The sequence below is a fragment of the Mesoplodon mirus genome, assembly GCF_964341445.2.
Source record: "Mesoplodon mirus genome assembly, chromosome: 12".
NCBI classification, from domain to species: domain Eukaryota; kingdom Metazoa; phylum Chordata; class Mammalia; order Artiodactyla; family Ziphiidae; genus Mesoplodon; species Mesoplodon mirus.
In genome coordinates this window covers 51,740,613-51,754,617 of record NC_138988.1, presented here as the reverse complement: position 1 = coordinate 51,754,617, position 14,005 = coordinate 51,740,613, and the positions used below count along the sequence as shown (strand labels likewise).

Sequence of the window (14,005 nt, the reverse complement as noted above, 5' to 3'; positions counted from 1 at the left end):
TGCACAAGGGCTTTCTCTAGTGGCGAGCGGGGGCTACTGTTTGTTATGGTGCACAGGCTTCTCATTGCAGTGGTTTCTCTTGTTGTGGAGCACGGGCTCTAGGCATGCGGGCTTCAGTAGTTGTGGCACATGGGCTCAGTAGTTGTGGCACATGGGCTCAGTAGTTGTGGCGCATGGGCTTAGGTGCTTCGCGGCATGTGGGATCTTCCTGGACCAGGGCTCAAACCCGTGTCCCCTGCCTTGGCAGGCAGATTCTCAACCACTGAGCCACCAGGGAAGCCCCCGACATGAGCTACTCTTTAAATCTCTGTTTACGTGTCAATTTATTTTTACTCCTCTTTCAAAATATGTCCGTAAGGGCAATTTTTTTCTACCATATTCAAAAAACACAGGTCACCGTCATCTAATATATGCCTTATATAATTAGTAACCACCTGTTAAAATAAGAAATTTTCTCGTTTCAGTAAGAGTTGCAGAAATTCATATAACATTCAGTAGTTCTCAAAATAAGCTTTCTCATTGAACATTATATTATTTGTAGGTAGCAAAAACCAGAAAATCCTAACAAATAGTATAATCAGTACATTGTCAAATCACTTAAATCTATGAGTTAGCTTTTTGAAAAAGCATTAAAGAATAGAAAAATAAGAAAAAGGAAAGCAAAAAATCAAAAAGTTAAATATTGACACTTTATCTTGAATTTCAACTTCTTTAAAGCATTAGCAATAATTTACTGTTTAAAATTTTAGCTTTTATGTCCCTGGGGTTTTACTGACTTGCAGTGATTACCATCTATCTTTACTGTTATTTAATCATTAATTAGCAAAATCTGAATCCTAAAATGTAGGCCTACCATTGGTGGTGCTACTTGATCCATTAACTTCAGTATCAGAGTCTGAGCTTCATCTCGAACCTTGTCTTTGGCATCTCCCATTCTGTCTATTAAAGCTACAATAACTAGAGAAATTAAGGGGGAAAAGAATAAATATTTATAATTCATCTCCATTATACACTATATTTTACAAAATTACAAACATCAATTATTTCCATAAATGAAAAGTTATGAGGTAAGCAAATTGTTTCAAGTTCTTTACTCATGAGTACAATCAAAAATAAATGAGAAGTTTCAAAAGAATACATACAGTATGACATCCACTTATAATAATAATGTTCAAAAAACAGGCAAAACTTAATATTATTCTGTTTAGAGATACATATAGACGGTTAAGCTCTACAGACCAACAAGGGAGCGATTATCCCAAAGGTCATGACAGCAGTCATCTCTGGTAGAGGGTGGGAGGTGTCATCAGGAAATGCAGAGGGAGCATATAAGGAACTGGCAGAGCTCTAGTTCTTTGACCTGAGCACAGGCAGGTGTTGGTTTTATAGTTATTCTTTAAATTGTACATGCTTGATACGTATTATTCTATATGTACAACATATTACTCAAATGACAAAAATAAAGCACGGGTCCATGGGATTGAGGTCTTTCTCTACTCTGTCCAAGACTTTGACACTATTCCATGAAAGGAGGCAGGAAAGGCAGGTTAGAGTCCATTCTTAGAGAGTTTTCATGAAACAGGTTGCTGTAACTATAAATCAACAAAGCACCACAAAGAAATCACATCTATTGGGTGTGGAGTGAAGGAAATGGGAGGGGGGCTAGAACTGAGGTTATGCTTTCTAAAGTCAGTCCATAGGGCAAAAACACCTCATAGTCGAAATTATCTTTTTGTAATCCCTTAAATTACCACTACCACTCAGTGTAGTATTACTAGGTGTGTGACCAAACTATTTAATCTTTTTGTCTTTATCTCCTCAACCCATAAATATGTGCAGCAGTACTCACCTCAGAAGATTACTGACATATATGTAAACAACTCAGAGAGTGAAGGACACTGGGTAAGCATTCAATGTGTCTCTAGTTTATTTATAGACACATATAATTAAATGTGTATGTAATGTAATGCAAATGTATGCTGCAAAGTTAACATTGTCTATAACATAACAATTAGAACTGATATAATAATCAACAACATTTAAGGAAAGAAGGAACACATCCTTCTGGAAGAAAATGATTCGAGTGAGAAGCCAACCATACAAAATGGAAAGATTATCCAAAAGGAATAATCAAGGAAATGATTGTGTAAGAAACAAAGTCCTTATCATAAAAATCATAAGCCTAATCATGAGGCAACTCAAGTATCTGTCAGTTGAAACAATATAAATCCTTCTCATTTTGCTTAGATGCATTGTTAACACTAGAGAAATTCACCTATATCTACAGGATTGGCTATTGTGGGACTCATTCTGATAGCTTCTGAACAGACAGAAGACAATACTAAACACTAGTAAATGTTAGATATTATTATGTACTAAGCACTGAATTATCTCACTTAATCCTCATAACAATCCTATGAAACAGAGTAGGCCCGTTTGATAGAGAAGGCCCAGAGGGATTAAATACTTTGACCAAGGTCACACAAGTAGCAAGTAGTGAAATCAGGATTTAAGGAATCTACACAGTGTTAGGCTACAGTCATAACTACTTCCATTTATTTGTGACTGAGGTGTTTTGTGTGTGTGTGTGTGTGTGTGTGTGTGTGTGTGTGTGTGTGTGTGTGTGTGTGTGTGTGTGTGTGTGTGTGTGTGTGTGTATTAACAACCACATAACAATAATGAAAAAAAAAATAGACACTTCATTCCTGAGAGGTAGAGTTTAACTCCAAAAGAAAATAAAGGGACTTCTCTGGTGGTCCAGTGGTTAAGACTCCGTGCTTCCACTGCAGGGGGCACGGGTTCGATCCCTGGTTGGGGAACTCAGATCCCGCATGCCGTGCGGCGCAGCCAGAAAAAAAAAAAATTTTTTTTGGCCCAAACGGGGCTCACTTCAATTTAAAAACTAAAATTTGTAAAACATAAACAACTAAAACAAAAAACCTCACACTACATAAACTTAAGATTTACAGCTATTCAATTAAACAAAAAAATTCATAATTTTTTTCCTTTTTAACATATAAACTCTTGGAGTCAGAAGATTTATTTCTAGCTCTACTGGTTATTTAATTATGCAAGACAGTAAACTTCTCTAACTTCAAAGTCTCTTTGTCTGTAAAATAAGGAGGGATCCAGGTCTATACCTCACACAGCTAGTGAGAGAATAAGTAAAACTGGTAAAAAGCACCTGTGGCCAAGCCCATAATAACCATTCGGAAGAGTTAGCACTATTCCTTAAAGATCTGTAGATAATGAACATGCAATCAATAATTACTGGGAATACAAAACAGAGCTTTTCACTCTGTAAACTCTCAAAAAGAACTTGTTAAACAAACAAATACATCTATCATAGACTGGAATTTGGACAGTGAAAACACGGAAGAAGTCTGAAGCATAGGTGTTAGCATATTTTATTCTCTTAGCATTGTACAAGATGCAAACCATTGTACAAGATGCAAAGCTGATGACCAGGCATCCTGACTGTTCTAATACCCTTTCTACAAAACCATTTTGGATTAAAACTATCTGTTTAAGATTTGTAAAATATGAAATCCTTTACTGTTGTCATAAAACCAGGCTTGGGGGAATCATAAAACCAGGGTTGGTGGTCCAGTGGTTAGGACTCTATGCTTTCACTGCCTAGGGCGCAGGTTTAATCCCTGGTCAGGGAACTAAGATCCCTCAAGCTGCATGGTGCGGCAAAAAAAAAAAAAAAAAAAGGTTGGTGATCAGTGTTAAATGTAAATTGTATTTTTTTTTTGGTTTGAACATTAAATTTTTCCACAGTACATGTAGTCACAAGAGAAAATTTAAATATATTAAAGAATTACATTAATAAGAGTCCATACTTTTTTGGTACTTTGTCTAAAACTGAACATGAACCTCAATTTTCCTAAAACTTCACTTTTAATGTAAAAAGATAAAAAATATCTGTAATGATAGTTAATAACCTAAGTGTACCAAAAGGAAAACAATATCACCCACATCAAGTTACATATATCTAAGGTTACATTATCAAAAAAACCCTTCAGCACATAACTTAATTCAATTCCCTCCTTTTACGGAAAGGCTCCTAAAATGGTTTGGCTAAGATCTATGACGGAGTAAAACAAGAAAGCTAACTCTGGGATTCTTAGTCTAGTACTACATCTCTTTAAGAGCACAGAGATATACTGTAGCCTCTCTTGTAGAGCTGTCATACAAATTAGAAATAATTATTTGAGGATAATCTTTCATATAGGTAAAGTAGAGAAGCCCAGTAAATGGATAAAAAGTGGGCATTCAATAAATGGTAGCAAAACTGGGATGAAATTTTCCTATTATATCACACTGACTCTCAAGTAGTAACAAGTTCAGGTTTCACTAAGAAAAATAATGAACACTTAGGGTTCAAAGTGAAAACAATATTGACTAACAGTAAATGCACAGGGATAACCAGAAAGAGTTAGGAGATTAAAAGATAACGTTATACATATGAGAATATGTAGATATGTGGGAAACATACAAAAAACACTAACCAACAAAAACAACTTAATGTAATTTATTAATATTTACGGGTATAAGAATCATGAAGTAAAAAAAAAATTCAGTATATGGTGAGATTAATCTGCAAAGCTCCCAGATTTTGAAATCAGAAGTAAATCGTTAAAACAGAAAGGAAGGGGGCTTCCCTGGTGGCGCAGTGGTTGAGAATCCACCTGCTAATGCAGGGGACATGGGTTCAAGCCCTGGTTAGGGAAGATCCCACATGCTGCGGAGCAACTAAACCCATGCGCCACAACTACTGAGCCTGCGCCCTAGAGCCCACGAGCCACAACTACTGAGCCCACGCGCCTAGAACCTGTGTTCTGCAACAAGAGAAGCCACCGCAATGAGAAGCCAGCGCACCGCAACGAAGAGTAGCCCCCACTTGCCACAACTAGAGAAAGCCTGCACACAGCAAAGAAGACACAACACAGCCATAAAAAAAGAAAAAATCCAAAAAAAACCCAGAAAGGAAGGACCTTGGAGAAGAGAGGATTTCAAAAAAAAAAACAAAACAGCACAGCAGCGGCATAAACAAGCTAAGCCAGAACTAACAAGAGTGAGCAAGTTTCTGATTAACAACAGTGGAGAGTATTTACTGACAATCACAAATAAATAAGGCTGCTGAGGTGGAGAAGAGCCATACATGCTGAAGAGCCATACACGCTGAGAGAACTGAAACACCAAGGGCAGAAAAACAGAAATAAGTTTTGAAAATAGGACAGTCCTGGGAGGCAGCAAACTAGGGTTCTGGTCCTAATACTCCTACTGCCTCAATATGAGCAGTCAGTAGGTATATCAAACCCCATCTGGCCCTCCTTGTGTCTGAAAAATAAGTGATATACGTGATACCTACAATTACTCTCAAGTCTAAAATGTTGTCTGTAACAACTAATAATAGGGAGCTACTACAGGGCAGGGGTGACAAACAGAGGTGCCTACAGTCAGGGAGGTACCAGAAATGCCAAAAATGAACCAGACCTATTCCAACCTCTGTGTATTGTAACTGAAATTCTCTGTTATGAGGAAACAAGAGGAGATGGGAGAGACTTATGGATTGGAAAGCTCATGACCCAAACAAAAAGGAAGCTACGACAGAGCTTCTGCCTTTATTTACACATGGAAATGGAAGAGCAGGGTTGCCACATTGGCCAATTTTTCAAGACAAGCTACAAATATGAATTTTTACTAACAATGACTCAAAATACATTAAGATAATACATAAGCAAGTAACACATGTTTGCAGAGCACAGTTTTTAACATCTATCATAGGATTTTAAGCAGGAGACTGACAGCTTAAAAATCATCTCTTCAAAAGATATTCATACAAAGATTGAATTGGAACCAGGTATTGATTAAAAAGGAAATAATAGAGATAGACAAAGTCACTAAGATGCTTCTGCTGAAAGGATAGACAATAAAATTAAAAGAAGAAATTGGCAGAATTTAGTGGCATACCGAACATGAAGCTGACCAAAGATAATTTGAAAATAAGGGTGATGATACATTGAGGCATTAACTTAATCCATAAAAGAAATCACAAACATCTGAGGTTACCCTTAAATATATTTCTATATAATAGGACCAAATCCACTCACTGAAGCACTCCAAAAGGCACACAAAGGTCACTTAGGTTTAAAAGATAAGTCAAAGCCAACTTTGCAATCTAACTACTATACAAAGAGCTTTACACTAGCACATCGCTCTGGACTGCAAACACACTGTAAGTAAGTGCTGCTCAAAGTATGGCCAGCAGCCCAGGACCAGTCTACAAGCTACTTGTGGTAAAGAAATTGTGAGTTTTTCCAAAACAAGGTTTGGAAACAATCTGACCAAAGTAAATTATACATTTGTTGAATCTACCAATAAAAAACTGAGCCTTGTATTTTTTTTTCATTTCATTTTGCTGTAGTTTATTTGTATTGGATTTTATAAAATATTGGTCCGCATTAGACTAGCAATGAAAAAACTGGTCCTTCACCATAGATAAGTGAAAAGTGGTGCTGGGAATTATATTATAAATTATTAACATGTTACAAAAAAGTAAAAGATAAGTTAAAAATTTGAAAATACAAAGTAAAAATCTATTAGCAGTATATTCGGTAAGTTTTTTGCCTTTGTTTGTTTTTGTCTTAAAAGGAACATATTTATTTAAATAGGCTTAAAATCTTTTATGTTCAGCAAATTAAAATGCTAAGTAGCAGATCTCTGGGTTGTATAAAATTACATTTTTGGGGCTTCCCTGGTGGCGCAGTGGTTGAAAGTCCGCCTGCCGATGTAGGGGACACGGGTTCGTGCCCCGGTCTGGGAAGATCCCACATGCCGCGGAACGGCTGGGCCTGTGAGCCATGGCCGCTGAGCCTGCACGTCCGGAGCCTGTGCTCCGCAACGGGAGAGGCCACCAGCAGTGAGAGGCCCGCGTACCGCAAAAAAAAAAAAAAAAAAAAATTACATTTTTGCATTTACAAAGAACTAATTCTGTTAAAAATTATGAGAAAAAAGTATGTCAAACCCTACAATAATTTTTAAATAAATTTAACTTACCCATTGCTACATAGGACTTAAATCGTGTTGATAATCTGTCCACGAAGGCACTTAAAATTTCCAATCCCATTAATGACACCTACAGATGGAAAAAAATTTTAATGAATACAAATTACTGATGCATATTTTAATATCAGTATGTAACTGCTGACATAAAGATCTTCATATATTACCAAGTTTTTAAAAAAATAAGGAGATTGAAATATTCAGGGTGAACAGTCATGAGGGTAAGGCACCCTATTCTCAAATGGTTCAATAACAATAATAATAATAATGACATGCAAATGCAGGAAGATAGTGATATAGCATATTTGGCAAAATATTAATAACAGGTAAATTAGGTGAAGGGTACACAGGAGTTCACTGACTATACCTGTCACTTTCCTGTAATGTTGAAATGTTTCTTAAATGAAACAGTTAAACAAAACAGCACATTTAATTACAGAGGAATTCTAGCTTCTGTCTAGGATGAAGAAACTGGAAAAAACCATCACTCGCACCATAAACAAGAAAAAGCCAAGTAATCTACAAAACCATAACTATTCTTGAATTCATCAGAAAGCTAAGGTTGTAGAATAATCATCTAGGTTGAAATCTTTAGGAAAGACAGGTGTGCCAAGGAGAATGGGACATAAGCAGTAGGTCACATGTGGCAGAGGACAGATGGAAAATGAAGCTGAGATGCAAGTGCATAAAAAGAATTCAGCTATATTCAACTCACTGTTAATAGTTGAGTGTGGGTTAGCATGAAAATACAGAATCCCTATTAGCTGCAGACACAAGAAGAGTTCACACCCACTTGCCGGCTCTTTCTCCACAAACCTCCACTGGACACTCATAATTAAGACTGAGGACAGGGTAGGAGATTAGAGAAAGTCTCTTGGTGGTTACAGGTCTCGTAGGAAGGGAGCAGCTGCCTCTGCAGGAAAAGCACAAACCTTTCCCATTTCCTTGTCCTACAAGAAACGACAGTTTGAAGCTACTGAGGGAAAGACAACGCTGTTACCCTCTAGACAGAGGTAAAAAACTCATACCTATTAAGTAAAGAGAAAAGGAAAAAAAAAAAGGCTTCTACTTCAAGGGTAGGAGCAAAAAACCATGCTGGGCTCCGATGATTAAAGGTTTCAGCTGAGGAGGGGCAGGATTTCTGATAAAGCCTTACCCCCAAGACTCAGGGACAGAGGGTTCCTAAGACTGAAGCTGGACCAGGAAAACAGCTGGACCAGCCCCACTACCCATAAACCAGCCAGCAAGAACAGAATAAGAAGCAACGGCAGCCTACCACTGGGGAAGAAGAAAACCCCTCTATGAAGCATGAGAAAAAAGAGAAGGCCTAAAGTGTAGGGGGTGGCGCAGAAACACTGAGGACCCAATAATTCCACTCCTAGGTATATACCCAGAGGAATTAAAGCAGGACGCAAACAGATGCTTGCACGCCAATGTTCATTACGTATCATTCATTACAGCCCGAAGGTGGAAAAGCCCAAATGTCCATCAACTGATGAATGAATAAACAAAATGTGGTATATGCATTCAATAAAATATGATTGGGCTATAAATAGTAATGACTGACACATGCTACAACATGGATAAACCTTAAAACATTATGATAAGTGAAAAAGCCAGACACAAATGGCTACATGTTCTGTGATTCAATTTATAAGAATGTCCAGAATAAGCAAATCCATAGATAGAAAGTAGATTAGTGGTACTTAGGACTAGCGTATGTGGGAAATAGGAAGGTAACAGCTAAAGGTACAAGGTTCTTTTTTTTTTTTAACATCTTTATTGGAGTATAACTGCTTTACAATGGTGTGTTAGTTTCTGCTGTATAACAAAGTGAATCAGTTTTACATATACATATGTCCCCATATCTCTTCCCTCTTGTGTCTCCCTCCCTCCCACCCTCCCTATCCCACCCCTCTAGGTGGTCACAGAGTACCGAGCTAATCTCTGATCTCCCTGTGCTATGCGGCTGCTTCCCATTAGCTATCTATTTTACATTTGGTAGTGTATATATGTCCATGCCACTCTCTGTCACATCTTACCCTTCCCCCTCCCGATATCAAGTCCATTCTCTAGTAGGTCTGTGTCTTTATTCCCGTCTTGCCCCTAGGTTCTTCATGACCATTTTTTTGTTTGTTTTTTAGATTCCATATACATGTGTTAGCATACATTATTTGTTTTTCTCTTTCTGACTTACTTCACTCTGTATGACAGACTCTAGGTCCATCCACCTCACTACAAATAACTCAATTTCATTTCCTTTTATGGCTGAGTAATATTCCATTGTATATATGTGCCACATCTTCTTTATCCATTCATCTGTTGATGGACACTTAGGTTGCTTCCATGTCCTGGCTATTGTAAATAGAGCTGCAATGAACATTGTGGTACATGAGTCTTTTTGAATTACAGTTTTCTCAGGGTATATGCCCAACAGTGGGATTGCTGGGTCGTATGGTAGTTCTATTTTTAGTTTTTTAAGGAACCTCCATAGTGTTCTGCATAGTGGCTGTATCAATTTACTTTCCCAACAGCAGTGCAAGAGGGTTCCCTTTTCTCCTCATCCTCTCCAGCATTTGTTTGTAGAATTTTTATGATGGCCACTCTGACTGGTGTGAGGTGATACTTCATTGTAGTTTTGATTTGCATTTCTCTAATGATTAGTGATGTTGAGCATCTTTTCATGTGTTTTTTGGCAATCTGTATATCTTCTTTGGAGAAATGTCTATTTAGGTCTTCTGTCCATTTTTGGATTGGGTTGTTTGCTTTTTGATATTGAGCTGCATGAGCTGCTTGTATATTTTGGAAATTAATCCTTTGTCAGTTGCTTCGTTCGCAAATATTTTCTCCCATTCAGAGGATTGTCTTTCTGTATTGTTTATGGTCTCCTTTGCTGTGCAAAAGCTTTTAAGTTTCATTAGGTCCAATTTGTTTATTTTTGTTTTTATTTCCATTTCTCTAGGAGGTGGGTCAAAAAGGATCCTGCTGTGATGCAAGTCATAGAGTGTTCTGCCTATATTTTCCTCTAAGAGTTTTATAGAGTCTGGCCTTACATTTAGGTCTTTAATCCATTTTGAGTTTATTTCTGTATATGGTGTTAGGAAGTGTTCTAATTTCATTCTTTTACATGTAGCTGTCCAGTTTTCCCAGCACCACTTACTGAAGAGCCTGTCTTTTCTCCATTGTATATTCTTGTCTCCTTTATCAAAGATAAGGTGACCATATGTGTGAGGGTTTATCTCTGGGCTTTCTATCCTGTTCCATCGATCTATAGTTCTGTTTTTGTGTCAGTACCATACTGTCTTGATTACTGTGGCTTTGTACTACAGTCTGAAGTCCGGAAGCCTGATTCCTCCAGCTCCACTGTTCTTTCTCAAGATTGCTTTGGGTATTAGGGGCCTTTTGTGTTTCCATACAAATTGAGAAATTTTTTGTTCTAGTTCTGTGAAAAATGCCATCAGGGTTCTTTTTGAGGTGATGAAAATGTTCTAAAATCGACTGTGCTGTCATTCATACCTACAAATATACTACAAAAAAAATGAGCTGTACACTTCAAATGAGTGAACTGTACAATATGTGAATTATATCAATAAAGCTATTTAAAAAATTAACTGAAAGTGCACCAATAGACACACTCATACACAAAATTTAATAGATGATAAAAGCAGTATCTCAAATCAACAGGAAAAACATGAACTCTTCGTAAGATCTGACTTAGGAATCTACCCCAGAGATATACCAGCAAAATCACGAGAAGATACACAAAGATTATTGCAAGAGACTGGAAACTATCCAAACATTCATCAGTGGTATGGGACAGATTCAAAAAATTATGGTTGGGGCTTCCCTGGTGGCACAGTGGTTGAGAGTCCGCCTGCTGATGCAGGGGACACGGGTTCGTGCCCCGGTCCGGGAAGATCCCACATGCCACGGAGCGGCTAGGCCCGTGAGCCATGGCCGCTGAGCCTGTGCGTCCGGAGCCTGTGCTCCGCAACGGGAGAGGCCACAACAGTGAGAGGCCCGCGTACAGCAAAAAAAAAAAAAAAAAGAAAAAGAAAAAAATTATGGTACATCCACACTAGAGAGTACTATGACACTTTAAAAATAAAAATGAGGGCTACCCTACTTCTGCTATGCAATGCTCTCCAAGATATATTAAGTGAAAAAAGCAAGTTGGAGAAATGCATGTGTATATTTTAAAAAGGGGGCTACAAATAGATTTAGTTATAAATGTTTATTTAAAATATAACAACGGGGCTTCCCTGGTGGCGCAGTGGTTGCGGGTCCGCCTGCCGATGCGGGGGACACGGGTTCGTGCCCCGGTCCGGGAGGATCCCACATGCCGCGGAGCGGCTGGGCCCGTGAGCCATGGCCGCTGAGCCTGCGCGTCCGGAGCCTGTGCTCCACAATGGGAGAGGCCACAACAGTGAGAGGCCCGCGTAACGCAAAAAAAAATAATAATAATAATAAAAATAAAATATAACAACAATGGAAAGATAATCAGAAAAAAATTTTTATGGTTGGCAATAGGCTATAAGGAACAGAGAAAGAAACCAGACTATTTTGAATATACCTTCTTTGTAGCAATAACTAATTTCATTGAAAATCAAATAAAATAAGTAAACCTAAATGTATATTCAATTAGTAGCATAACAACACAGAAGACTATTCCAAGTGACTTTAAAATACAGCAATTTGACTATTATCTCTCCAGTGGGATATACCCTAAGGACAAAAACGAAACTCTGCAAAAAAGAAACTGTCAATGTTTTGAGAAATTCTGTTGATAGAAGGAGATATAGATGGAAGATATATAATAGTAAAAACTGCAGTTCTGAATGTGAATTAGAATATCAGTATGAACTCATGATATATTTTTCTTTAAATTAAACCTAACGCTATGCATTGAAAAAACTCTGGAACAATGATCAGATGAGTAACAATAAGTTCCATTAGCACTCACACTGTAGTTTCCACATACCATTTCCCACAAAAAGGAACCAAAGCTTCTTGGAGAAGTGGCTGATTGCAGGGCAGGAGCAGAAAATATGATCTCATTATACCAGATAGCAAAGACTCTATCAAAGATTATTAGGGTCATGTGATAGAACAGCTTGGATATTAATAAGGATAATAACTGGGGACTTCTCTGGCAGTCCAATGGTTAAGACCCTGCCCTTCCACTACAGGGGGCATGGGTTCGAGTTCGATCCCTGGTTGGGGAACTAAGATCCCACATGCTATGCAGCGTGGCCAAAAACAAAACAAAACAAACAAACAAAAAACACCAAAGAAACCAACCTGAACATTAAAAAAAAAAGGGGGGGTGATAATAACTGTATTGTCTTGAAATGCATTAGATATAGTTAAATGCAAGAGTTCATAATGATAACAAAAACTATCTGGTCAACACTGGAGGATACTAGTTATTTTTACCTCATTATTTTGACAATTAGTAAATAAAGAATCATACGAACTATAAACTACAGTATATATATAAACTATACCACTGGGTAACCAAATACTAGTAAACAGTGGAAGTTTCTCTTTATAAAAGTATTCCAGCTAATGAATGAAGGAATGACATAATTAGAATATCATTTTGCAAACCCTAATGAATAAGAGATCTAAACACTGAACATTAATGGCTGCTACCGTCACAGAACAAGACCTTACTTACGTGCCTTCCTAATGTTACATGCCAGCTGGTGGAAGAAGAGCACTACTTATGAAGTAGTCTTGCCAAAGAAAAAAAAAAAAAGACTGATTCTGATCAAACTTTAGATCCAACTACCAATTTATAGGAAATACAGAGAAAACATCATAGGAATGAAATCAGCAAAATCCAGACTGTGGGAAACTCTACCACAAACAAAAGCCAAGAATTTTTTTTAAAAGGCACTGAGGGAGAAACAGATTAAGAGACTTAATAAACATGTTAGGACTTCGATGGTGGTGCAGTGGTTAAGAACCCACCTGCCAATGCAGGGGACACAGGTTTGTCTCTGGTCCAGGAAGAGTCCACGTGCCACAGAGCAACTAAGCCCATGAGCTATAACTACTGAGTCCACATGCCACAGCTACTGAAGCCCGCGCGCCTACAGCCCATGCTCCGCAACAAGAGAAGTCACCACAGTGAGAAGCCTGCACACTGCAACGAAGAGTAGCTCCTGCTCGCCACAACTAGAGAAAGCCCATGCACAGCAACGAAGACCCAACCCAGCCTAAATAAATAAATAAATAAACATGTTAACTGAGGTAAGCAGAATAATGGCCTCCCAAATGTGTTCACATCCTAATCCCCAGACCTGTGAAAAGATTAACTACATGGTAAAAAAAACTTTAAAGATGTGGTTAAGGATCTTAAGATGGGGAAATTACCCTGGGATTATCCTGGGCCCAAGAGTCCTTATAAGAGACAGGGTGGAGAGTCAGTCAGAGTCAGAGGAGATGTGATGACAGAAGCAGTGGTCAGAAAGAAAGATGGGAGGATGAGACACTGAGGGCTTTGAAGATGGAAGAAAAGGCCATAGGCCAAGAAATGTAGGCAGTTTCTAGAAGCTGGAAAATTCTCTAAGGTCTCCAGAAGGAATACAATCCTGCTGAAACCTTGATTTTATACAAATAAAACCCATTTCTGACTTCTGACCTCCAGAAATGTAATAAAATAAATGTACTTTGTTTTAAGATACAAGTGTGTGGTAACTTGTTACAGCAGCAATAGAAAACAAATATATTAATGAATCACAACATGTGAACCTTATTCAGATCCTGATTTTTCTTAAAACAACTAATTTAAGAAATTTTTTTTTTTTTTGCGGTACGTGGGCCTCTCACTGTTGTGGCCTCTCCCGTTGCGGAGCACAGGCTCTGGACGTGCAGGCCCAGCGGCCATGGCTCACGGGCCTAGCCGCTCTGTGGCATGTGGGATCTT

At 38.1% G+C, this 14,005-nt stretch overlaps 1 protein-coding gene across 4 annotated transcripts in view; it reads right to left on the bottom strand.

The window, feature by feature from the left end:
* CLASP2 (cytoplasmic linker associated protein 2) overlaps nt 1-14,005 on the bottom strand; it is a 189,340-nt gene that overhangs the window by 167,173 nt on the left and 8,162 nt on the right. For all 4 annotated transcript variants that reach the window (XM_082637540.1, XM_082637539.1, XM_082637537.1 and 1 more), the window contains exons 2-3: nt 7,066-7,144; nt 854-957 (exon numbers count right to left, since the gene is read on the bottom strand). In XM_082637540.1, coding sequence (XP_082493666.1) covers nt 854-957; nt 7,066-7,144 — 183 coding nt within the window. The remainder of the gene's footprint in view (nt 1-853; nt 958-7,065; nt 7,145-14,005) is intronic.